Source organism: Saccopteryx bilineata, chromosome 6, assembly GCF_036850765.1.
Source record: "Saccopteryx bilineata isolate mSacBil1 chromosome 6, mSacBil1_pri_phased_curated, whole genome shotgun sequence".
Lineage (NCBI taxonomy): Eukaryota > Metazoa > Chordata > Mammalia > Chiroptera > Emballonuridae > Saccopteryx > Saccopteryx bilineata.
Genome location: NC_089495.1, coordinates 150,264,957 through 150,291,610, shown reverse-complemented (window position 1 = coordinate 150,291,610; position 26,654 = coordinate 150,264,957). Strand labels below are relative to the sequence as shown.

Below are 26,654 nucleotides of genomic sequence, written 5' to 3'. Positions count from 1 at the left end.
CTCCCTTCTCTCTCTCTCTCTCTCTCTTCTTTCTAAAATGGATAATAAAAAAAATAAAATAAAGTAGGGTGCTTGATCTCCAAGTGGCGAAGCAGTTTTGAAGGCTTCATTGCCTCATTACTTAGCCAGTCACCACATATTATGCAGAGCAGCCCTGGTGCGCGAGAATCACCAGTTGCGATAAATCCATACTTCAAGTAGGACTCCTGGTATTGTCTGTTAAATGAAGCCTTCTTTTTCTTTGAGATCGTAGGTTCTTCTTCTGTCTCCTCACTGGCCCTTTTCCACTTCGCAAAAAAACTTTTGATGGAATTTTGTTTTTTACTCATTTTACTAGTTTATGGGTTTAATTTTGGTGGCAATGTATCACGTGACCGAGACAAGCGTCAGGAGTGAGTCTTAGAGGGATGTAACAGAGGGAATCTGGTCATTTAAAAAAAATAAAACATCGTTCAGACTTAAATATAAATAAAATGGAAATAATGTAAGTTATTTATTCTTTCTCTGCGGACCAGTACCAAATGGCTGACTGGCCGCTCCAGTCCGCGGCCTGGGGTATGGGGACCACTGCTATAGATTACACAATCTTTTTTTTTTCTGACTTCTTTCACTCAGCATAATTATTGTATGATTTATCCATGTTGTTAAACATAACAGTAGTGTGCTTTTTTTTTTTTTATTATTGCTGAGTAGCATTCCATTGTATGGATATATCACAATTTGCTTATCCATTCGTTTTGTGGATATTGGGATTATTGACATTTCTAGTGTTGGCTATTATAAATAAAATTCTTACAAACATTCATGAGAAAATCTTTGTTAGACAGATGTTTTCATTCATTTTTCTTAGAAATAATCACCTAGGAGTGGAATTGGCTAGGTTTTATGGTTAGGGTATGTTTAAATTTTTAAGAAATTGCCAACTGTTTCTCCCTCTCACTAAGAGTATATGAGAGTTTCTATATTTGGTTCATATTTTTGCCAACACTATGGTCAGTTTTAAAAATTAATTTTAATATGTATTTACTGTAGTTTTAATTTATATTTCCCTATTGACTAATGATTTTGAGCATCTTTTTATGTGATGATTTGCTAGTGTTTTCTGGTGAAGTGTGTGTTCAAATTTCTAATGCATTTTTTCAATTGAGTTGTTTATTTTCTTATTATTGAATTTTGAGAGTTTCTCATGCATTGTGGATATCAGCCTTTTATCAGATATGTGATTTACAATATTTCTTAGTCTATAGCTTGTTTTTTAATCCTCTTTACAGTGTCTTTCAAAGAGCAGAATTTATAATTTTGAAGAATTCTCAATTTATCAATTTGAAAAAAAGTATTGTGCATTTGGTATCATATCTAAGAAATCCTTGTTTGACCCATACTTACAAAGACTTAATTTAACATCTTTTTAGAATATATATTTACAACTTACTGCACAAGTTTTTTCTTTTTTATTGTGCTCCTTCTAGGCATTATTTAGAACTTGAAAACATATGACTAGCTTCTATTCAGAAAGTTAATGGGAGAATTTCTACCCCTTTCATACATTAACTTTATTATTAATTTCTATATTATCCTGTTTTTCTTTTAAGTACCAGCTCATCAAAAAAAGAGGGAAAATACGCTGTTTGATATTCACAGGTCTCCAGCAAGAAGAAGCCATATCAGGTACGTTTTGTGGGTTTTTGAAAGGAGGAAATATTTACATCTGTCATTTAGACATGTATATCCTTTAAATAATACATAATTTAGTGCCTTTTAATTATAATATAGGTATTGATGGTATAAATGATGATACCAGGGAGGGACAAATAGCATCTTTCTTTTTAAAAAAATTTTATTTTTCTGTTACAGTTGACATTTGATATTATTTTATATTAGTTTTAGGCATATACATAGTAGTTAGTTACATAACTTATAAGTGGTCCCCCTGATAATTCAAATGCCCATCTGGTCCCATACATAGTTATTACTATATTATTCACTGCGCTGTACTTTACATCCCCATGACCCTTCTGTAACTACCAGTTTGTACTTCTTAGTCCCTTCACCTTTTTCACCCATCCCTTAAACCACCCCTCTTCTCTCTGGCATCCAACAGTTTATTCTCTTACATCTGTGAGTCTGTTTCTGTTGTTTGTTTACTTATTTTGTTCTTCAGATTGCACATGTAAGTGAAATTATATGATGTTTGTCTTTCTCTACCTGACTTATTTCACTTAGTGCAATATCCTCTAAGCTAGTGTTTTTCAATCATGTGTCCATGGACTGATGCCGGTATGTATGAGTCATTGAGTCTATAATCTTTGATCCTCATACAACATCAGGGCGGTTAACTCTTTTGTGGACTGGCATGAAATTTCTGGTGGACTGGTGGTTGAAAAAACACTGCTTTCTAAGGTCCATCCATGTTGTTGCAAGTGATCAGATTTTATTTTTTTATTGCCGAGTAATATTCCATTGTATATATGTACACGTTTTTTATCCCCTCAACTATTGATGGGTGCTTAAGTTGCTTCCATATCTTGGCAATTGTAAATAACAGTACTGTGTTCACAGGGGTGCATATATCTTTTCGAATTAGTGTTTTGAAATTCTTCAGATATATACTCCAAAGTGGAATGGGTTATATTGGCAGTTCCATTTTTAACATTTTGGGGATCCTCCATGTGATTTTCCATAGTGACTATACCATTTTGCATTCCCACTAATAGTGCATGAAGGTTTCTTTTTCTCCACAGACTCACTAATTCTTGTTTGCTTATTAATTGATAGTCACTTTGACAGGTGTGAGGTGATATTTCATTGTGGTTTGATAAATGGTGATGTTGAACATTTTTTCATGTTTACTGGTCATATGTAAATAGCTTCTTTAATTAGTTACTAATAATTATTGTCCTGCATATGACTGTTATCTTCCTGATTCAGTTTGCCTGGAATAATTAGTTTTAACAATAATGTTTTCTAAAGCTACATAGTTCTCTGGTCCCTTTGTACAGTTGAATCTAAGAGACACACATTGCTTTCATTCAAAGCATTGGTTTAGTAGTTAAGTCTTTACTACTTTTTTTGCTTTTTCTCTTTCTTTTACATGTAGATACAAAGGAAATCTTTTGTGTTTGAAATTTTATCATGTCTAATTATGTTTCCTGAAATGGTAATCTATTATTCCCCATGGTTCAAGAAAATTGTTTTAGGCCCTTGTCAGATAAGTTAGTTGGTTAGGGTTTTGTCCTGATAGGCCAAGGTTGCGGGTTTAATGCCCGGGTAGGGCACATACAAGCATTTCTCTCTCTCCCTCTAAAACTCAGTAAATGAAATTAAAATAAAATGAACATTAAAAGTTTTTTTCTAGCCTGACCAGGCGGTGGCACAGTGGATAGAGCATCGGACTGGGATGCCGAGGACCCAAGTTTGAGACCTCGAGGTCGCCAGCTTGAGCACGAGCTCATCTGGTTTGCGCAAAAGCTCACCAGCTTGGACCCAAGGTTGCTGGCTTGAGCAAGGGGTTACTTGGTCTGCTGAAGGCCCGCAGTCAGGGCACATATGAGAAAGCAATCAATGAACAACTAAGGTGTCGCCATGTGCAATGAAAAACTAATGATTGATGCTTCTCATCTCTCCGTTCCTGTCTGTCCCTGTCTATCCCTCTCTCTGACTCTCTCTGAAAAAAAAAAAAAGTAAGTTTAAAAAAAAAATTTTTTTCTAGCCTCAGAAGTCTCTCATTTTATCATACTAACATCGTTATTTATATATCCTTTGCAATATGTTCATATATATGTGGAAATACACATATCTATTGTTACTCCTTCTTTCTGCATAAAATGTACTGCGTACATTGTCCTGTACCTTTTTCCCCACAATTTATTTTAACTGTCTCTTTAGTGAAATTTCACATTTATGTAATACAGTTGTCTTCGCCATATCACTATTCACTTTTTTTTATTTTTATTTACAGAGAGTCCGAGAGAGGAATAGATAGGGACAGACAGGAACAGAGAGAGATGAGAAGTATTAATTATCAATTTTTTGTTGCAACACTTTAGTTGTTCATTGATTGCTTAACCGTGGGCCTTCAGCAGACTGAGTAACCCCTTGCTCAAGCCAGCGACCTTGGGTCCCAGCTGGTGAACTTTGCTCAAACCAGATGAGCCCGCGCTCAAGCTGGTGACCACGGGGTCTTGAACCTGGGTCCTCCGCATCCCAGTCCGACGCTCTATCCACTGTACCACTGCCTAGTCAGGCTCACTATTCACTTTTTGCAGTCTCACTATATCGTGGATTTTTAAATTGTATATATCTAATTTTGTATTGCTGATTTTTCGCTGTATTGAGGAATTTTGCAATATATAGGTATTTTTATATATTTATTATTTTAATTATTTTTGCAGTAAAATAAGCATTTTCTAGCCTAAAAAATTGAAAACAATATAAAAAAATGTAAAAAAAATTAATTAAAGCATGTTAGTATTTACTAGTAAGTACCCAGATAGAATTTTACATGTTCTTAAAATTATGTAGGTTTAAGAGTGTAGAAAGTGTTTAAGAGCACAGGAAGTGTTTATAAGAGTGTGGGAAAGGTTAATAACAGTGTGGGAAATATTTATAAGAGTGTGGGGAGGGTTTATAAAGCCTTAAAATATATAAATAATAAAATAAGTATAAGGTCACTAGTTTGAGGATTTTTGCCTATCATGGGGGGGGGTTCTGGAATCTAACTCTTGCGATCAACAAGGGACCACTGCAGTTGGATAATATTACATTTGTAGATATACTATACTTTTAAAACTAGTCCTTTATTGAGTTGTTTTCAGTCCTTTGCTATTGTAAAGTATGATATAATGAATATGCTTGCATAATTGTCATTTTACATGTGCCTTCCTAAACTACCCTATTTAAAAAAATTGTAGGCTCCCTATTCTCCTTTTTTTCTCTTTTTCTCTGTGAAACTTGCTGTTTATACTTTTTTCATTGTATACTGCATAAATGCAAGGAGCTTAATAACCATTACTAAATGAATGGGTGAATGTATGTAATAAAAATCGTTGGCTTCTGTAATAATTTTAAGAATTTTTTTTTAAATAGGAGAAAGAAGCATGCTATTCATAGTAGTGACACAACTTCTTCTGATGAAGAACGCTTTGAAAGAAGAAAATCAAAGAGCATGGCAAGAGCAAGAAATAGGTTAGTAACTTTTTAATTGTTACTTTCCTGGTGAAAAAAGGAAGAACAGTTTATGTATATATATATATATATTTTTTCATTTTAAAGTCATTTTTATTTTTCAATTACAGTTGACATGCATTATTATATTAGTTTCAGGTGTACACTCTGGTGATTAGACATTACATAACTTACTAAGGAATCATCCGATAAATCTTGCACCCATCTGACACCATACATAGTAATTAGAATACACCCCCATGACTGTGCTGTAATTACCATTTTGTACTTCTAATCCCTTCACCTTTTTCACCCATCTCTCATCTGGAATCTGTCAAAATGGTTTCTGTATCTATGAGCCGCTTTCTGTTCTGCTTGTTCATCTATTTTTTTTTATTTTTTTGATCCAATTATTTTTAGATATGTATTTATTACCATTTTCTTGTTCATATTTTCTTTTTTTCATTCTCCTAATGAAGATCCTTTAATGTTTCATATAGTACTGGTTTGGTGCTGATGAACTTCAGTTTTTTTCTTGTCTGGGAAGCTCTTGATCTTTCCTTCAATTCTGAATGATAGCTTTTCTGGGTAGAATAATCTTGGTTCATCACTTTGAATGTTTCTTCCTACCCTCTTCTGGCCTGCAAAGTTTCTGTTGAGAAATGAGCTGACAGTCTTATGGGAGCTCCCTTGTGTAACTAACTGCTTTTCTCTTGCTGTTTTTAAGATTCTCTCTTTGTTTTAACCTTTTATGTTTTAATTATGATGTGTCTTGGTTTTAGCCTCTTTGGGTTCATCTTGTTTGGAAATATCTGTGCTTCCTGGATTTGTATGTCTATTTTTCTCACCAAGTTAGGGAAGTTTTCTATAATTTTTTCAAATAGGTTTTCAATTTCTTGTTTTTTTCTTCTTCTTTTGGTACCTCCATGATGCAAATGTTGGTACACTTGATGTTGTCCCACAGATTTCTTAAATTGTCTTCCACTTTTTTTTGGATTTTTTTTGGATTTTTTTTCTCCTTTTTGCTGTTCTGATTGGGTGTTTTTTGCTTCCTAATATTCCAAATCACAAATTTGATTTTTGGCTTTATATACTCTATTACCTGCTTCACTGTAAATTATTCTTTATTTCACTTAGTGAATTGTTCATTTTTGACTGGTCCTTTTTTATGCTGTTGAGGTTTTCACTAAGTTCATTGAGCATCCCTATAACCAGTGTTTTTGAACTCTATATCTAGTTGATTGCTTCTCTCCATTTTGTTTAGTTCTTTTTCTGAGGTTTTGTTCTGTTCTTTTATTTGGGACATGTTTCCTTGTCCCATCATTTTGGCAGTTTCCCTGTCTTTGTTTCTATGTATTAAGTAGAGCTGCTATGTCTCCCTGGCTTGGAAGAGTGGCCTAATGTATGTTTTCTTTTGGTTCCAGTGGCACAGCCTGCCTAATCACTTAAGCTGGGTGCTCAGGGTGTGCCCCCAGTGTTGGCTGTGCACACCCTCCTCTTTTGTAGTTGAGCCTTGATTACTGTTGGCACACTAATGGGAGTGATTTACTCCTAGGCTTATCAGTTGCAAAGACTGGCAGTGATTGCTACTCCCCAACTTCTGGCCACTGTGGGGGATCAGCAGTGCAGGAGCCCATCCCACAGAGCAGGGCTTACTTCAGCAGGGCTCTGGTGCCTGCTGAGTCTACCACTTGAATGTGTCACTTGTGGAGTGGATGGTTGATGAAGCTTTGACATAGTCTGAAGCTGTTCACTTGGATGTGCTGGCTCTCGGGCCCTTTGGGAGGTGCAGGCCAAGGGCAGCCACTGCCTGTTTTCTGCTTGGGGCTACTGGGAATGAGCTACAGAGTGATCTGCAGATGGGTGCTGCTTGTGCTGGGCTTGGAGGTTCCCAGGAAGGCCAAGCTGTGAACCAAGGCCAATCACTGCTAGTGCCAGGGCTGGGACTCCTTAGCAAGAGGTAGGAGGCATGGTGAAGCCAGGTGCTGCTTGTTTGAGAGATTTCAGGAAAATCTGAAGCATGAGCCAGGACAGACCATTCATATGGAAACAGCTTGGGTGGGCCTGAAAGTTGGATGGGGTGGGGACTCAGGGAAATCACCAGGGTGGGGCAAACAGTATGAACCTGGTTAATATAGTCTCAGATATGGCATCTACCTGCCATCTCTGTGGGGGGAGGCCTCATCAAAAAAACAATGGCCTCTGCCTGTACTTCTGTCTGGGAGAATGCTGCCCCTCACCCCGCTAGCTCTCACTTTGATGCTGCGCAATCCAGTTCCTCCCTGTATGTCTCTGGTGCCTTTCAAGTTGCTGGCCCAGTGCTGGAGCTTAGAAAAAGTGAGTCTGAGTAAGTCTGTGTGTGGGCCCTTTAAAAGGAACTGCTTGGTACTCCAGCAGTCTTCTGTCTCTCTCAGCCTCAGGCCCTGCTGGTTTTTACAGCCAGAGTTATGGGAACTTCTGGCACTGGATCCCTGGGTTGGGAGGCCTGGTGTTGGGCTTGGATCCCTTGCTCCTCAGCAGGGACCTCTGCAACTGAAATATGCCTCCTAACCTTTATACACCACATGTGGATGTGGGGTCAGCTTGTTTGCATCTCTGTCTCTTCCGCTGTTGGCAGCGGTGAGAACATAAATGGTACCAGGTATTAGACTAGTGGGGTCAGACCTGACTTTGGTTCAGAGACCTCAGTACTTGAGTTGAATTCAGAGCCAAGACACAAAATGTAAGAGAAAGTTTATTTATAAAGTCACAGAGGTAGAAGAAATGGGCTTTAGGAGACAAGTTACAGAGGCAAAAGAAGGGGCCATTGAAGCTTAGGAGAGAGAAGGGTAAAGGTAATGTGCCTAGAGGTCTGGGGAGAGCAGGAGAAGGAGAAAGGCAGGGGTGTGCTCTCAGGAGAGTGAGTGTACTGGGTCCTCTGTCCTCAGGGCTTTTAAGGGTGGAGCTATTAGGGGAGGTTCCAGGAGAGGATCTCAATAGAGTGTTCATCTGTTCTCCAGGTATGCATTTTTTTTTATTAATTAATTAATTAATTAATTTATTTCTTACAGAGACAGAGAGTGAGCCAGAGAGAGGGATAGACAGGGACAGAGAGAGATGAGAAGCATCAATCATTAGTTTTTCATTGCACCTTGCAACACCTTAGTTGTTCATTGATTGCTTTCTCATATGTGCCTTGACTGTGGGGCTACAGCAGACCGAGTAACCCCTTGCTGGAGCCAGTGACCTTGGGTTCAAGCTGGTGGGCTTTTTGCTCAAACCAGATGAGCCCGCGCTCAAGCTGGTGACCTCGGGGTCTCGAACCTGGGTCTTCCGCATCCCAGTCCGACGCTCTATCCACTGTGCCACCGCCTGGTCAGGCCCAGGTATGCATTTTTAAGGTTGTGGTCTTCACTGATTGATCAGTGTCAGGGCAGGAGTATCTAATCAGTGCAGCTGGTCCTGAGGTCAGCTGTGGAGTTGCTTGTCTAGTTTTGTTGCTTTTCTGGGCCTGGAGCTGAAACACAACTGGGGCTTGGCCTGTTATCCTTGTTCTGGTGACCTCTGTACCTAGCCCACCATCCTTACTCTGCTCATGTTGGTCCAACTGCCTAACACACTACCAGACTCAATGTAGTTTCTTCTTTAATTCTTTAGTTGTAGGACTTCCATTCAGCTAAATTTCAGGGGGTTCTGAGTGATGGTGGGTCTGTAGTTTAGTTGTAATTTTGATGTGGTTGTGGGAGGAGGCGAGTACTGCATTTACCTACTTCTTAATCGGTAGTTCTGTTTTTATGTTTTGAATGGGATTCTTGTCTGTACTGGCATTTTGCTAACACTGATAGTCAACACATATTTTGTTTTAAATTAATTTATTGACTTTAGAAAGAGGAGAGAGAGGAGAGAACAGAGAGAAGGGGTAGGGGAGGAGCAGGAAGCATCAACTCATAGTAGTTGCTTCCATGTGTGCCTTGGCCAGGCACATATGAAACCTGGGTTTTCAAACTGACGACCTCAGTGTTCCAGGTCAACATTTTATCCACTGCGCCACCTCTGGTCAGGCTCAATAGTGCACTGACTTGGTTTTTAATTTTTAGAGAAGACATCTGACCTTGGGTTACTTACTGTTTTGTTTTTTTGTTCTTTTTTTTTGGGGGGGGGTTACTTACTGTTTAGGTGTTCAGTAAAATAGTGTGTGGAAGGTAAAGGAAGAAGAGCCACTGGGAAGAGGCCAACCTGTGTGGCAGTATTTTTCTCTGTACCTTTTCTCAATCTCAGATTCATTTAATGAGGCTAATTTTATTCATTTATTTTTTACTTTATTGATTTTATATAGAGAAGAAGGGAGATAGAGAAGAGAGAGAGACAGAAACAGACAGGCAAGAACATAGATATATTCCTGTCTGTGCCCTGACCAGGGATCGAACCAGCAACCTCTGTGCTTTGGGATGACATTTCAATCAACTGAGCTATCCGGCCAGGACAAGGCTGATTTTATTTATTAAAAATAATTTTTTTAACAAGGCTGATTTTATTTTTATGTTTTTGGAGAGAGAGAAAGAGAAAGAAAGAGAGAGTCAGAGAAGTATCAACTGGTTGTTCCATTAGTTGTGCCATCGATTACTTCTCATATGTGCCCTGGCCAGTGCTTGAACTACTACCTCAGGGTCCAGCTGGTGCCCTCCGGGTTGAACTCTGAGTGGGGCCCAAACTGGCAACCTCGGGGTTGAGGTGACATCCTTGGGATCAAGCAGGCAACCCTAGGCTCAAGATGGTGATTCCAGGATCAAGCTGGTGACCCTAGGATCGAATGGGCGACCTTAGTGCTCCAGGATTACACTCTATCCTCTGTGCCACCGGCCAGGGCACTCACTGAGGCTGATTTTAGATGCATATAATGATTATAGCATTCAGAATACGGATTTGCCTTCTAATAGAATTATCTCAGGAGCCATTGAATTTTATTGGAAAATTTTGTTATAGTTTTGGTTGAATGAGTACCTCTGGTGGTCTTTGCCTAACTAGGGTATGTGACTGATTACTACATGGCTCCCTAAAACCTCAAAAGTTTTCACTGGGGGTATTTTATTTAGTAATAATTAATGCTTCAGATTATAATTTATTCTTTAAAACTTGAGTTAGTTTTCTAGTTTATAGTTATAATACTAAGGATAGATTATATTTTGAAAATTTACATCTGACCAAGCATTTCTTTAATTAATTTGCCATTATATATTCATTGTAAAAACACCAAGTTTTTATTTAGCAGGTCTTAAAAACAAGTTTGGAGTGGTGAAAATTGCATGAAGACAGAAATTCTTTATGTAGATGATGGAAAGAAAATGTAATAAAAATCTAAGTTTAAATAAAATAATTTAATGCCTATTTAATCTGAACTATTCTGATATCTGCTTTGGAAATACATTTTTTTTTCTTTACTTTTTTTTTACAGGGACAGAGAGAGGAATAGATAGGGACAGACAAACAGGAACAGAGAGAGATGAGAAGCATCATTCATCAGTTTTTTGTTGCGACACCTTAGTTGTTCATTGATTGCTTTCTCATATGTGCCTTGACCACGGGCCTTCAGCAGACTAACCCCTTGCTCGAGCCAGCAACCTTGGGTCCACGCTGGTGAGCTTTTTTTTTTCCCCCTGCTCAAGCCAGATGAGCCTGCACTCAAGCTGGCGACCTCGGGGTCTTGAACCTGGGTCCTTCCGCATCCCAGTCTGATGCTGTATCCACTGCACCACCACCTGGTCAGGCTGGAAATACATTTTTTAAGAGAAGGTTAAAAAAAAAAAAAAAAGAAAAGAGAAGGTAGTACTCAGAAATGTTATCAAAGTTACAATCATTATAGAAGCTATACTTTTTTGAGGCTGTCATTTTTTAGTGTTTACCTAAGATTAGAAGAAGATGTAGATTTTGGTTTCTTAGGGGTAATAAAATTAACTAACCCAGTATAAGATTTTTGGTAAAGATCTATTTTAAGGTAGTTACATAAAAAATAAAGCTTAGTTTTCAAAAGGTGGTCTAGACTTGGTTTCCTTTGAATAAAAGGGAAGTTCTTCAGTCATGTGAACTGAGTGGACATATTCACATAATATCTTAAATATTATTTTAAAGCTTGAGTTCATTTAATGTCATATATTATAGTATACAGAGTCATTACTATAGTACACATAGATTATCAGGTAGGTTAAGTTTTCTAAGTTGGAATAGATTGGCCTTTTTGAACAGATTATTGACCTTGTTTGCTTTATCTAGTGAATAAATTTATTTTTGGTCTGTTGAAAAGAATTTAGAAAAAGTAGTTTAAAAATATGAAATTTTTTGCCTGACCTGTGGTGGTGCAGTGGATACAGCATCGACCTGGAACACTGAGGTCGCCGGTTCAAATCCCTGGGCTTGCCTGGTCAAGGCACATACAGGGAGCAACTACTACAAGTTGACGCTTCCTGTTTTTCCCCCCTCTTTCGTTCTCTCTATCTCTCTCCCCCCTCTCTCTAAAAGTTAATAAATAAAGAAAAATTAAAAATATGAAATTTTTTAATGTTATTTTCAGGTTTACGATAAAAAGGAGATAAACATTTCATAGATTTAAACTGACTTTGGAGTTAAAAATATGAAACTTTTAATGCTATTTATGTGAATTTTTATAAATTTCAGATGTTTGCCTATGAATATAAGAACAGAAGATTTAGCTAGTGGTATTCTTCGAGAACGTGTCAAAGTGGGTGCAAGCTTGGCTGATGTTGATCCAATGAACATTGATAAATCAGTAAGTTTTGTAAATGTTTTTCTAGAAGTACTTTTTTTTTGTTTTTGTTTTTTTGTATTTTTTTGTATTTTTCTGAAGTTGGAAACAGGGAGGCAGTCAGACTCTCGCATGCGCCCAACCGGGATCCACCTGGCATGCCCACCAGGGGGCGATGCTCTGCCCATCTGGGGCGTTGCTCTGTTGCAACCAGAGCCATTCTAGCTCCTGAAGCGAGGCCATGGAGCCATCCTCAGCGCCCGGGCCAACTTTTTGCTCCATTGGAGCCTTGGCTGCAGGAGGGGAAGAGAGAGACAGAGAGGAAAGAGGGGGAGGGGTGGAGAAGCAGATGGGCACTTCTCCTGTGTGCTCTGGCCGGGAATCGAACCCAGGACTCCTGCATGCCAGGCCGACGTTCTACCCCTGAGCCAACCAGCCAGGGCTAGAAGTACCTTTTTTGAAAGGTCCTTTCTTATATCTAAAGCTATACACAATAAAAGTAGAAAGTCTAGGTATCACCATTATTAGTTTTTTGATGTATAGATTTTAGAACCTAGATCTCTGGTCACATATGATATTTATTCAAGTTTTTCCTTTTTTCCCCATTTCAGTGTTAATGGAGTATATAGTGAAAATGTTAGGAAATGAGGCTGAGCTTTATAAACCAAGAATGTATTTGATTATTTTTTCTCTGATCCCATAAACCTTTTTATTCAACGTAATATAACTGATTCTCACGTAAGAGACTTAAGTTAAAAAATAAAGTTGTATACATATTTGAAAATGAAATGTTAGCTGTCTCCAATCTGAAGTCATAGGAGAAAATATTAATTTTCTTAGTGAAGATCTAAGGAAATTTAAGAATCTCATGTCTAGTAGTTCACATTCTCGGAGGACTTTACTCAATGATCTTTACTTATTTGGTTTGTCAGCACCTTACTCTCTTTAATCTAGTTAATTTTAGACATCTCTGCTAGTCAATTAGAGTAAATTTATTATATGCAAGAAAATTTGCTACTTTTGGAATGCTTGATATTTAGACTCTGTATTTATTTTTTTAGATTACTTAAGCATTATTTATCATAGTAATATATTCATTGTAAAACATTTTAAAGTACCATAACAGAATGAAGAATAAGGGAAAGAAATATCCCAGAACTCAATGGTTAGAGGTGATCACTATTAATATTTTGGCACTATTTTCTTCAAGCACTTTCTTCTATACTGTTTTTTAATTGACGAACTGTTTTAGATATTTAAACTGTTAGGGGTGGGACAAATAATCTCTATTGTGTCTTGTGATAGATTAGTTTTTCTCAAACTGTTTGTTATTGTTGTCCCCTAAGGGCAAAAACTAAATTCCTTTTTATCTAGATGAATTAGTATTAGTGATTGAGAGTTTGTCAAGTAAAGTTGAGTTTTGGAGGGTCACAAACCATTATAATAGCAGAGATTTTTTTACCCTACTTCTGGACTAGTTCTGGACCAATTTTTGCCCTGTTGGGTGCGATGTTGCCCCTGCTGAGAACGCATGTGATAGATGATAATTTGAAAGTCATTTAAATTACTAGAGTGTATATACAACATAATGCCTGCTAGAGATAATCATTAAAGTGTTGGACTGGGCATTAATCTTGGTCCTTAGTTACTAGGAGATTAAATAATGATTGCTTTATTTGGCTTGTCTGAAATGTACACTTGAATTTTACTGCCAACCTTATTTTTCTATACTTATTTCAAATGTGTAATTTTTAAAACTTTATGATCAGTAGTTCCTGTTGAGGCATGTATTTCTGAATCATAAGACTATCTCATGTATTTTTAAAAATCTATTGAACAGTTAAAATAATTTTATGTTAAAAATTTTTCCCTTCTTTCCAAGGTACTGTTTGATAGCATAGGTGGATTGAGCCATCACATTCATGCACTAAAGGAAATGGTAGTATTCCCACTATTATATCCAGAAATTTTTGAAAAATTTAAAATTCAGCCTCCAAGGTAAGTATTGTTATTGCTATTAATTTATTAAATTTTAACTAGTAAATGATTATAAATATAAATATTTCATATGTATTATTTGATATGTTCTAGCAATGAGAATTAGGAAAGAAATTTTAATTTTTAGGGCTCTAAGGCTGTAGATACTGTGTTCTTAAAGTTTACATTTCCATATTTTAGGGTCAGACACAAGATGAACTTCTTTATATAGTCCTGGAATATACAAGTGGATTGCCCAAACAGATTTTTCTTAATTTGGCTTCCAGATAGCATTGAGTTTGATGCTCTATTGTTTAGTGTTTGGAAGCACAATTTCAATAAAGTTTTTCTTTCACTTTATGATGCGGTATTTTTGAAATAGTAAGCTTGATCATTTATTTTTATGACTATTTTAATTGTGTTTGATCATGAGCTGGTTAGCTAGTTAAATATTAGGAAAGGCTTACCCTGGCTCGGTAGCTCAGTTGGTTGGAGCGTCATCTTGATATGCAATCTTGATATGTTTTGCTTATTATACACATATAAACATTTAATATAAGATTACTCAATAGTACTCTTACATAACTTTGTTTTTAATTCTATAATGTATTCTAGACATCTTTCATATTGATAATATAGATATTATTTTTATTATTTTTGAAACCCTACCAGTGTTTTTTTGTTGTTTTTTTTTTTTTTTTAAACAGAGAGTCAGAGAGAGGGATAGATAGGGACAGACAGACAGGAATGGAGATGAGAAGCATCAATCATCAGTTTTTTCGTTGCGACACCTTAGTTCATTGATTGCTTTCTCATATGTGCCTTGACTGTGGGCCTTCAGCAGACCAAGTAACCCCTTGCTCGAGCCAGTGACCTTGTGTCTAAGCTGGTGAGCTTTGCTCAAACCAGATGAGCCCGCGCTCAAGCTGGCGACTTCGGGGTCTTGAACCTGGGTCCTCGGCATGCCAATCTGACACTCTATCCACTACACCACTGCCTGGTCAGGTGAAACCATACCAGTGTTTTATAGATATAGCAGTGTATCTTTTGCTTGTTAATAACATTTGAAATTTTTTAACTTTTCACAATTAGAAGTTGCTCTGTTGAGCATTCATTTAAAATTTTTAAAATAACATTTGTTTGAGTATTTCTATGTGATACAGTCTAAGATGTAATATTCCTGGGTCACAGGAAAAACACATTTACAATTTTGATATATCTTTCCACATTACTCTCTACTCTGATTTAACTTTTTTGCCTACTAACGTTTGGTGCTTTGAGAGCATTCTTTTTTTTTTTTTTTTTTTTTTTAAGAGACAGAGAGTGAGTCAGAGAGAGGGATTGACAGGGACGGAGAGAGATGAGAAGTATCAATCATTAGTTTTTCATTGCGCGTTGCAACACCTTAGTTGTTCATTGATTGCTTTCTCATATGTGCCTTGACCACGGGCCTTCAGCAGACCGAGTAACCCCTTGCTAGAGGCAGCGACCTTGGGTTCAAGCTGGTGGGCTTTTGCTCAAACCAGATGAGCCCACGCTCAAGGTGGGACTTCGAGGTCTCAAACCTGGGTCCTCTGCATCCCAGTCTGACGCTCTATCCACTGCACCACCGCCTGGTCAGGCTTGAGAGCATTCTTGATGATTCTCATCAAAGAGCAACTTTTGTTTATATACCACAAAAGCTTTATTAGTGTCTAATAATTTTAATATATATTAATACAAAATTATATGGGAGATGCATAATTTTATATTGGTTATTAGTGGTGGTGATAACATTAATTTACTTTTATTACTTTTTTATTCCTGTAGAGGCTGTCTGTTTTATGGCCCCCCTGGCACAGGTAAAACCTTGGTGGCCAGAGCATTAGCTAATGAGTGCAGTCAAGGAGACAAAAAGGTGGCTTTTTTTATGCGAAAAGGAGCAGACTGTCTGAGCAAGTGGGTTGGTGAATCAGAACGGCAACTTAGGCTTCTTTTTGATCAGGTAAATGAAATCAGCTAATTTGGGAATATCTTCTTTAGCATATTTAATGCACTTAGTCTGCAAACTGTTCATGAGGAGGCATATTTATCAATCAGTATGTTAAATTTAGGATCAGTAATCTGAATTTGAATACCTTAGAGGTATTTAATAGTTTTACTAGTATGAATTTAAGATGATTTACAACACATTTATTGAGGTGGCTACTTGGCACATAATACCATATTAGGGGCTTTTGGAAACCCTGGTTATAACAAAGTTATCATTAGATTGTAATCTAATTGAGGAAATAGAACAAGCATAAAAAATTTAGCATAAAATTTCACAAGGCAGTATATTATTTTTATTACTTGTAAATGTGCTGGAAGAATTCAGTAATAGATAAATGCTTTTAAAAGAATAAGGTGAATGAATATTGTGTAGGCTGTCTTTTCTATTTATATATAACATTTACTTAAACATTATTTCCTAATATTTATAAAAAATAATCCTGATAAAAGTTCACTTTGAATGGTTTCAGTTAGGGAATGAATTTATTCATATTTGGCACTGCAGCCTACATTTCATTGTGCCTAAGGCAATTCACATGAAATAAAAACACTGCTTTTAACAAGCATTCCTATTGTTGAGTTGTGTGTCAGTCCTTTGTCATTGGTAAAACCGATCAAATCTCATTTTTAGTTATTAGTATTGAAAATGGCTGTGTTTATGTAATGGATCTAAAAAGAGGAATAGGGTAAAATTCTTACCTTCAAGGTGCTTAGGTTTATTGGGAAGTCAAACATATGCAGTATGTATGCTTCAAGAGAATTTAATAATAATTGAAATACATAGATATAAAATAACATTGGTGGATGAGGGAAGCATTAATTTGAGAATGCAGGCATTGTCCAATTTCTTGATTAAAATTTTTCTTTTTTAATTTAAAAATTTCGACAGTTACATTTTTTAGCCACTTTATGCTGGGGACTGAGAATAAATAGGGCTTGGTTTCATTTAAAACTGTACCATAAATTATACTGCTTTTTAAATCTACTTTTGCTCTATTTGTGTTTCATAGTTTTCTTTGTGGGTAAGAGCATGGAAATGTTTGCTTTTTTTTATAAAGTAATTACTGATGGTTATTCTTATCTTTTTATTTTTATTTATTTATTTATTTACTTATTTTTTGTATTTTTCTGAAGTTGGAAACGGGGAGGCAGTCAGACAGACTCCCGCATGCACCTGACTGGGATCCACCTGGCATGCCCACCAGGGGGCGGTGCTCTGCCCATCTGGGGTGTTGCTCTGTTGCAACCAGAGCCATTCTAACCTGAGCCAGAGGCCACAGAGCCATCCTCAGCGCCCAGGCCAACTTTGCTCCAATAGAGCCTTGGCTGCAGGAGGGGAAGAGAGAGACAGAGAGGAAGGAGAGGGGGAGGAGTGGAGAAGCAAATGGGCGCTTCTCCTATGTGCCCTGGCTGGGAATCGAACCCAGGACTCTTGCACGCCAGGCCGATGCTCTACCACTGGGCCAACCGGCCAGGGCTATTCTTATCTTTTTAAATGAAAGAACCTACATACCTAAATTAGGCACATGATGTATGCACTAACTGAAATGAAGGAGGTATAATATATTGGCTAAGAGTTTGGCCTTTGGTGTCAGAAAGATATTAGTTTATATTTGGCTTTACTATTCAGTATATAACTAAGTAAATGGAAGCATCTGATTCTCAGTTGCCTCTTCTATAAGATGGGAAATAATACCTATCGCACTGGACTACGAGATTTTACCAAAAGGAAGTATATAAAGTGCTTGTTGCAACAAGCGTATAGTATACTATACAGTACTTCCTTTTTGAAATTCTGTAGTTTTAAGAAAGAGCTGTGTGTCATATATATAATATAAAAGTAATAATCAAATCTTTATAGTTTTTCTCTTATTACATAATTTAATCTTAGAAAATCTTTTCTCGAACCCTAAATTACTTGGGTGAATTGCCCTTCATTTCAAATTATTAGAGAACACTGAAGTTTAATGTGTACCATATTAGTTAGGACAACATGGAAAATTTGTATCTGTTCTTTAGTAAACTGACCTTCCTGTGAACTAATATTACTAAGAAGTAATTTTGAGACATAAATAAACTATATTGAAGTAATTGTATAAAAAAGACTTCATGTGTAATCTAATATTCATTTACCTTAAATCAAATTAAGTTTCTGCTGGATCTAAAATTTAAGTGAGAAAAATGACACTGTGAAAGTACCAGGAGAATTTTGTTTCTCAAAGTTGGGAGAGTAACTATGGAAGAAAAAATCCACTGTATAAAATTTTTTTTGAGGTTTTGCATGGCAACAAAATATTGTAAGCAAAACCAAAAGATAAATATTGCCCCTTACAGAAAAAAAATTGCATTTCCTTTCACAGAGAGAGCTCTAATTTTTAAAATAAATAGCTCTTAGAAATTAGTAAGCAAAAGGCCAATAATCCAATAGAAAAATTGACAAACAATTTGAAAATCTTTCATACAAAGAGCAACATAAGTGGGTCTTAAACATAGGAAGAGTACTCATCTTAGTTGATAATAGAAATAAAAATTAGAATGAAAATGAGATAACATTCTTTATCCAAAATATTAGGATCTAGAAGTTTGATAATACATTGCAGGTGAACACACTTAAATATTGCTTGTGACAGTGTAAATTGGCATACCACTAGAAGGTAGTTTGCAAATGTCTAACTAAATTAGAAATGACACATGTCTTTGGAAGCAATGGTTCCCCTTTTAGAATTTACTGTAGTGATGTGTTTACACTAATGTGAAATGTTCAGTATACACAAATATTCATTCAAGCATTGTTGACAATAGGAAAAGGTTGAAAACAGCCTAAATGCCCATGACTAGGGCTGTAATTTAATTATGGCATATTTATACAGTGGGGAATATTTTAGTTGTTAAAAAAGAATTTAGGAGGTCTTTATGTACTTAGATGGAAGCTAATTAAAATATATTGTTTCATAAAATAGACTGTGTTATATGATAAAAAGCAATGTGTATAGTTTAAATGCATTTAAAATGCATGGGTTTAAATGATATGTATGGAAGAATAAACAAACTGAAAACAATAGATGCCTAATAGGAGAAACACCTTGTGGTTGGAGATGGGGGGGCAGTAAGGAGATTTTCCTTTTACTCCATAATCTTTCTTACCTGCTGCATGTTGTATCATATGCTTATATTAGCTATTAAGAAAACATGGTAATTAAATATAAAAAATGGAAAATAATACAATAAATAACTTCTCTTTTTATGCTAGGCATATTTGATGAGACCTTCTATAATATTTTTTGATGAAATAGATGGATTAGCTCCAGTTCGTTCTAGCAGACAAGATCAGATTCACAGGTAATTTTTTTAAAAATTTGATTATGATAGAGTCTTTTCACTCATTGACATAGTATTTAGCCTTAGCCCTTGGATGAGTGCTTTGAGGCTTATAAAATGTGATCTGTGTCTTTGAGGAAGACTTTTCAGTTATCACAGGGATCAGCCAAGCCACACATGACCTTTGGGCCAAATCTAGCTTCCTGCTTGTTTTTGTAAATAGTGCTTTATTGGAACACAGTCATGTTTAATACTTTTCCCACTATAGATGTCTGCTTTTGCACTATAAGAGCAGAATTGAGTTGTGAGAGAAAGATCAGATGGTTTGCTAAGCCTAAAACATTTGCTTGCTGGCTCTTTACAAAAAGTGTTTTCTAACTCTGATTTAGCATAATAATGTTCTTGACATTTATCCATGTGCTGTGTATTAATATTTTCTTCCTTTTCATTTCATTCCTGGGGGAGTACAAATAAAAAACTATTTATTTATTTGTTAATCCATGTGATGGAGACTTCATTTGCTTCTCTTTTTGGCTATTGTGAACATTTACATACACTTTATGTGGACATACATTTTCATTTCTGTTGGGTAAATACCTGAAAGGAGTGGCTAGATCCTATTGTAAATGTATGTTTGAATTGATACCATTTTCCAGAGTGGTGGTATTTACATTTTATGTTCTTACCTGTAATGTATGAAAATTTGGGTTACTTCTCATTTTTGCCAACATTTGGTATTGTTACTGTGTTTAAATTTAGCCATTCTAGAGTGTATGGATTAATTTTTGTTTTCTTTATATGTAATAATATTGAGTAAATTTGTATGTACTTACAGTCAGTCTACTTGGATATTTTCTTTTGTGAAATGTCTATTAAAATCTTTTACTCCCTTTAAAAAAAAAAACAGTTTGTACATCTTATTGTCAGATTATGTACTCTCAAGACAAGTCCTTTGTTAGATTTATGCTTTGAAAATTTCTATTAGCTTGTCTTTTTGCTTAACCCTTGACTTTTGTAAAACAAAGGATTTGAATCTTTGTGAAGCCCATTATATAAAATTTTTGTATATATTTTTTTGTTTTGGGAATAATTACTTAAACCAGTTTGTTGGCAATTCTGTTTTCTAAAATATTTAATATTTAGCTCTTAAACTTTGATCAATGATTAATTTTAAGTTCATGTTTATATGTCAATATAAAGTCAGGGTTTAAGTTAAATTTTTTTTTTTTTTGTATTTTTCTGAAGCTGGAAACGGGGAGAGACAGTCAGACAGACTCCCGCATGCGCCCGACCGGGATCCACCCGGCACGCCCACCAGGGGTGACGCTCTGCCCACCAGGGGGCGATGCTCTGCCCCTCCGGGGCGTCGCTCTGCTGCGACCAGAGCCACTCTAGCGCCTGGGGCAGAGGCCAAGGAGCCATCCCCAGCGCCCGGGCCATCTTTGCTCCAATGGAGCCTTGGCTGCGGGAGGGGAAGAGAGAGACAGAGAGGAAGGAGGGAGAGGGGTGGAGAAGCGAAGCAAATGGGCGCTTCTCCTATGTGCCCTGGCCGGGAATCAAACCGGGGTCCCCTGCACTCTAGGCCGATGCTCTACCGCTGAGCCAACTGGCCAGGGCCTTTAAGTTAATTTTTATAGATGATACAAGGTATGCACTGAAGTTTTTGTTTTTTTTTTCAGTTCCAGGATCATTTATTGAAAAGGTTACTTTGTCTCCAATTAAGTTACTGACATCTTTGTCAGAAGTTAATTGACCACCTTTTAAATTGTCTGTTTCTAGACATGTTATTTGGTTCCATTGATCTATATATTTATCTTTGTTATTGTCTTGATTACTCTAGCTTTAGATTAAATCTTGATATTATAAGCCCTCCAACCTTATTCTTTTAAACTTTTAATGAAGTTTTTAAGAGCAATTTTAGATTGACAGCAAAATTGAGGGGAAGGTACAGAGATTTTCCATATACTGTGTGCTCACACACGTGCATAGCCTCTCTCGTTATAAACATCTTTCACTAGAACGTACATGAGATTAAAAAAATGTAATACTTTAAGGAACTATTAATGTAGTTACCATTTCTTTTGTACCTATCTGTATTGCCATGTACTGTACTATTCTTTCTGCTTATATTGCTACAGTGTAGATCCACAAGGTTCAAATTCTTTCAGCCTTTCCATGTTCAAAACAGCCTTTACTTAACCCTTTAAAAAAACTTTGTGTTATATTTTATATATTGTAAAATCCACCCATTTGAATGTAAAATTAATGGTTTTTGAAGTAACTATTCCTAGTAGTATAACCATTAGAATAGATTGTTTTAGAACACTTTCCCCCTCTAAGAGATACAGCCTATTTTCAGTAAAACCTTGTGTTTGCCCCCCCCCCCCCCCCCCCCCCCCCCCGGCCAACTCATAATATCTGTCTCTATACAGTTGGTTTTTCTGGACATTTCAATGGGATTGTACACTATGTAGTCTCTCTTTTGCCCTGGATTTCTTTTTTTTTTTTTTTTTAAAGATTTTAAAAAAAAATTTATTCATTATAGAGAGGGTAGAGAGAGAGAGTGAGAGAGAGAGAGAGAGAGAAGGGGGGAGGAGCAGGAAGCATCAACTCCCATATGTGCCTTGACCAGGCAAGCCCAGGGTTTTGAACCAGTGACCTCAGCGTTTCCAGGTTGACGCTTTATCCACTGCGCCACCACAGGTCATTTTGCTCTGGATTTCAAACTGGTGACCTCAGCATTACAGATTGACGCTCTGTCCATTGCACCACCACAGGCCAATATGTGGTCTTTTGTGTCTGATTTCTTTCACTAAATATGATGGTTGTGAGGAGCATCCATGATTTAGCATAGGTCAGTATTCTTTCCTTTTTATTGCTCAATAGTATTCATTGTATGGATAACACTGCACATTGGATAGATATTTAGGTTGTTGGCAGTGCTTTGGCTATGATGAATAATGCTGTTATTCATGTGCAAGTCTTTGTGTGAACATATGTTTACATCTCTTTTGAGTAGATACCTAAGAGTGGAATTGCTTGGGTATATAGTAATTTTATGGTCAACTTTTTGAGAAACTTAGCCTGTGTTTTTGAAGAATATTTTCTCTGGGTATAGAATTTGAATTTTAGTCTTTTTCCCCTTTTCAGTACTTAAAAGATATTGGTCTTCTGTCCTTGCCCTAACCCATTTTGTTTTAGTAAAGAGTTCTGTTGTCATGTTTGTTTCTTTGTTTGTAATATATCTTTTTCCTTAGACTGCTTTTAATCGTTTTCCCTTCTTCATCACTGGTTTTGCGTAATTTGTTTAATGATATTCCTTAGTAGAGTTTCCTTTTTTTTTTTTTTTTTTTTTTTTTTATTTTTCTGAAGCTGGAAACGTGGAGAGACAGTCAGACAGAATCCCGCATGCGCCCGACCGGGATCCACCCCGCACGCCCACCAGGGGCGAGGCTCTGCCCACCAGGGGGCGATGCTCTGCCCTTGTGGGCGTCGCTCAGCCGCAAGCGACCAGAGCCACTCTAGCACCTGGGGCAGAGGCCAAGGAGCCATCCCCAGCGCCCAGGCCATCCTTGCTCCAATGGAGCCTTGGCTGCGGGAGGGGAAGAGAGAGACAGAGAGGAAGGAGGTGGGGGTGGAGAAGCAAATGGGCGCTCCTCCTATGTGCCCTAGCCGGGAATCGAACCCGGGTCCCCCGCACGCCAGGCCGACGCTCTACCGCTGAGCCAACCAGCCAGGGCGAGTTTCCTTTTAAAAAAATTTATTTATTGATTTAGAGAGGAAGGGAGGGAAGGAGAGAGAAAAAGAGAAAAAGAGAAAGAAACATCGATCTGTTTCTCTGTGTGCCCTGACTGAGGATCAAACCACAACCTTTGCATATCAGTTGACACTTGAACCAGCCGAGCTATCTGGCAAGGCACTTGGTAGAGTTCTCTGATTCTTGGATGGAAATGCTTAAGTCTGTGAACTTCCTTTTCGTATGTTTTTTTCCCAGAGACAGAGGGATAGATAGGGACAGACAGACAGGAATGGAGAGATGAGAAGCATCAATCATTAGTTTTTCGTTGCATGTTGCAACACCTTAGTTGTTCATTGATTGCTTTCTCATATGTGCCTTGACCGCGGGCCTTCAGCAGACCGAGTAATTCCTTGCTCGAGCCAGTGACCTTGGGTCCAAGCTGGTGAGCTTTTGCTCAAACCAGATGAGCCCGTGCTCAAGCTGGCAACCTTGAGGTCTCGAACCTGGGTCTTCCGCATCCCAGTCCGACGCTCTATCCACTGCACTACCGCCTGGTCAGGCTGTGAACTTCTTGTTTTCATCACAGTTGTAATTTTTTGGGCATTTCTCAAGTTTCTTGATACAATCCCATTATTCATTGACAATTTGTTAATTTTACTTTATTATTTTCTTTCTTTTTTTTTCTCTTCTTTTTCAAGTGAGAGAAGGGGAGATAGAGAGGCAGACTCCCGCATGTGCCCTAACAACCCCCATCTGGGGCCATGCTCATAATGAGCTATTTTTAACTCCTGAGGTGAGGGTTTCACAGATCCATCCCCAGTACCTGGGGCCGATGCACTCAGAACAATCAAACCATTGCTGTGGGAGGAGGAAGAGAAGGTGTATGTGTGTGTGGGGAGAGAAAGAGAGAGAGAGAGAGAAGGTGGAGGGGTAGAAAAGCAGATAGTTGCAGAGATGGTTGCAGTACCATTTCCTCAGTGCCCTGACTGGGAATCGAACAGGACATCCACATGCTGGGCTGACATTCTGCCACTAAGCAAACTGGCCAGGGCCTTTATATTTCTTTTCGGATTGTTTTTATTGCTCTGTCTTCTAGCTAACCTTTTTTTCCTCAGTGTTTAATTTGTCATTAATCCCATTCATAATATTTTTTTATATATTTTTGTTTTTATCTTAAGAAGTTCTATTGGGGTCTGTTTTGTATCTTCTGTATGAAGATATACGGAACTGTTCAACATATGGAATGCAGTTATAATAATTACATTAATGTTCTTATCTACTAATTTTAATATCTTAGTTCTGGTTAGTTTTATTTGATTGATTTTCCTGCTTCTTTGTGTACCTGGCAATTTGTTTTGGAAGCCACAGATGCACATGATAAATTTCACCTAGTTGAGTGCTAAATGTAATATTATAAGTAAATATTCATGATTTTTTTTGTGGGGGCACAGTTAACTCACTTGAAAACAGTTTGATTCCTTAGAATTTTGCTTTTAAGATTTATTTATCTGGAGTAGTCTTCACTTAGGGCTAATTATTCCCCACTAATAGAGTAGGGTTCTTTTGTATATTATGTACAATGACCCATGAATCATGAGGTTTACCAGTCTGGCTCATGGGAACTGACAATGTTACTGGCTCTCTGTGAGTGTAAAGTACTTCTAGTCCTTCTGGGTATTTTTTCCCCTTGTGATTTGAGTAAGTTTCTCACATGTGTGCACTGGTAAATATTTAGCTAAAGTATTGAGGGGCCCTGTGTGTGTGTGTGTGTGTGTGTGTGTGTGTGTGTGTGTGTATCTCCTAAGTTTATCCTCTGTACAGTGTTCTCCTCTCTGATACTTTTTTCTATGAATGCTGCTCCTTTTGGTCTCAGCTCTGATTCTTCCATTTAATGGATCAGCTAGTCCCCACCAGGAGTTTATTTTCCCTACATTGCAACATGATAGTGGAAAGCCATTAATTGGATCATTGTTCCCATGCTTTATAATATGTTTCTTTCCTTCTTTCAATATTTGCTCTATATGGTTTTTTTTTTATCAGTTTAGCTATGATATGCCTCAGTTTGGGATTTATGTTTATTCTGATTGGTGTTTATCATGTATGTATCTGAAGATTTTTATTTTATTTTAGTCTTTCTTCCCTCGGATAGTTTTTATTGATCTATCTTCAGCCAGTCTTCACTTTTTTTGGTCATGTCTATTTTTGCTGTTTTGTCCAGCCAACACATTTTTTATTTCAGAAATTATATTTTTTAGTTGTAGGACTTACATTCGGTTCTTTTTCATTGTTTTTTCTACTGTGATTTTCATGCATTTAAAATTTAGTATTCATCAAGATAATAGTTACTTTAAAATCTTCTTGTGTTGGTTGCAGCATCTGGTTCACCTCACTTTTAGACCTGTTTGATTTTCTTTTGAAAGTGTGTTCTGTTTTGGTTCTTTATTTGTTAGATGATTTCTGATTGCATCTTGGAGGCTGTAGAGCAAGGGTCTCCAAACTTTTTACACAGGGGGCCAGTTCATTGTCCCTCAGACTGTTGGAGGGCCGGACTATAAAAAAAAAACGATGAATAAATCCCTATGCACACTGCACATATCTTATTTTAAAGTAAAAAAACAAAACAGAAACAAATACAATATTTAAAATAAAGAACAAGTAAATTTAAATCAACAAAATGACCAGTATTTCAATGGGAACTATGGGCCTGCTTTTGGCTAATGAGATGGTCAATGTGCTCCTCTCACTGACCACCAATGAAGGAGGTGCCCCTTCCGGAAGTGCTGCGGGGGGGCTAGATAAATGGCCTCAGGGGGCCACATGTGGCCCGCGGGGCCGTAGTTTGGGGACCCCTGCTGTAGAGTCTTTTTTTTTTATGAATAGTATTTCCTTTGTTTTAGCACATAATTTTCTGTTTTAGGTTTGAAATGCAGACTGTTTCCTGGTGGCATTTTTGGTTTCCTTTCAGATCTTTCCTCTTTTACCTAATTCTTTGAGTTCTCTGTGTCCTTGTTAGGAATTATTCAGAGATGTGGGTAGATAGAGTTTGGGGATGTCCTCACTGGCTCTGGCCTTTATGGGATTCCCCACATTGTGTAGTGTTAACGGTTCTCTACCTTTTCTTTTCTGAATTCTCAGACTGGAAAGTTAAGGGATTTCCCCCATAATCTTCCTCTCCCACTTCACTTAGCTTCATGTCAAAAGCCAAAGAGAGAGGAACTTGCTTTCTATCTTTCTCCAAATGACTATGAACTCCCTTCAGAATCTCTGTACCTGTTTACTTACCAGTTCCTTCAGCTATTATGTATTATGTATTATTATATACAGGCTTTATAGTGTCTTATGGGTGTACCTTACACATACATATGTATATATATGTAACAGGGTTGAACCTCAAAGGCTTTATGCTAAGTGAAATAAGCCAGACACAATAGGTCACATTATTGTACTATTTTATTTGTATAAGAGTTTACAGAATAGTCAAATTTATAAAATGGTATAAAAATATATCAAGTAAATACTAATAGAAAGCTGCTATAGCTATGTTAGTATTAGACAAAAAAGACTATAAGGCAAAAGTATTATTCATATAAAGAGGAGCAACTTATGATATAGGCTTCAATTTATTAGAAGGTATAATAGTTGAAAACTTGCATGTAGTTATTAACATTTCAAGCTATATAAAACAAAAAT

At 37.0% G+C, this 26,654-nt stretch overlaps 1 protein-coding gene across 5 annotated transcripts in view; it reads left to right on the top strand.

The window, feature by feature from the left end:
• The window catches only part of ATAD2B (ATPase family AAA domain containing 2B), a 164,116-nt gene that overhangs the window by 44,759 nt on the left and 92,703 nt on the right, over positions 1-26,654 (top strand). For all 5 annotated transcript variants that reach the window (XM_066234023.1, XM_066234022.1, XM_066234020.1 and 2 more), the window contains exons 8-13: positions 1,593-1,668; positions 5,086-5,184; positions 11,812-11,923; positions 13,782-13,897; positions 15,686-15,860; positions 19,158-19,246. In XM_066234023.1, the coding sequence (XP_066090120.1) occupies positions 1,593-1,668; positions 5,086-5,184; positions 11,812-11,923; positions 13,782-13,897; positions 15,686-15,860; positions 19,158-19,246 (667 nt within the window). The remainder of the gene's footprint in view (positions 1-1,592; positions 1,669-5,085; positions 5,185-11,811; positions 11,924-13,781; positions 13,898-15,685; positions 15,861-19,157; positions 19,247-26,654) is intronic.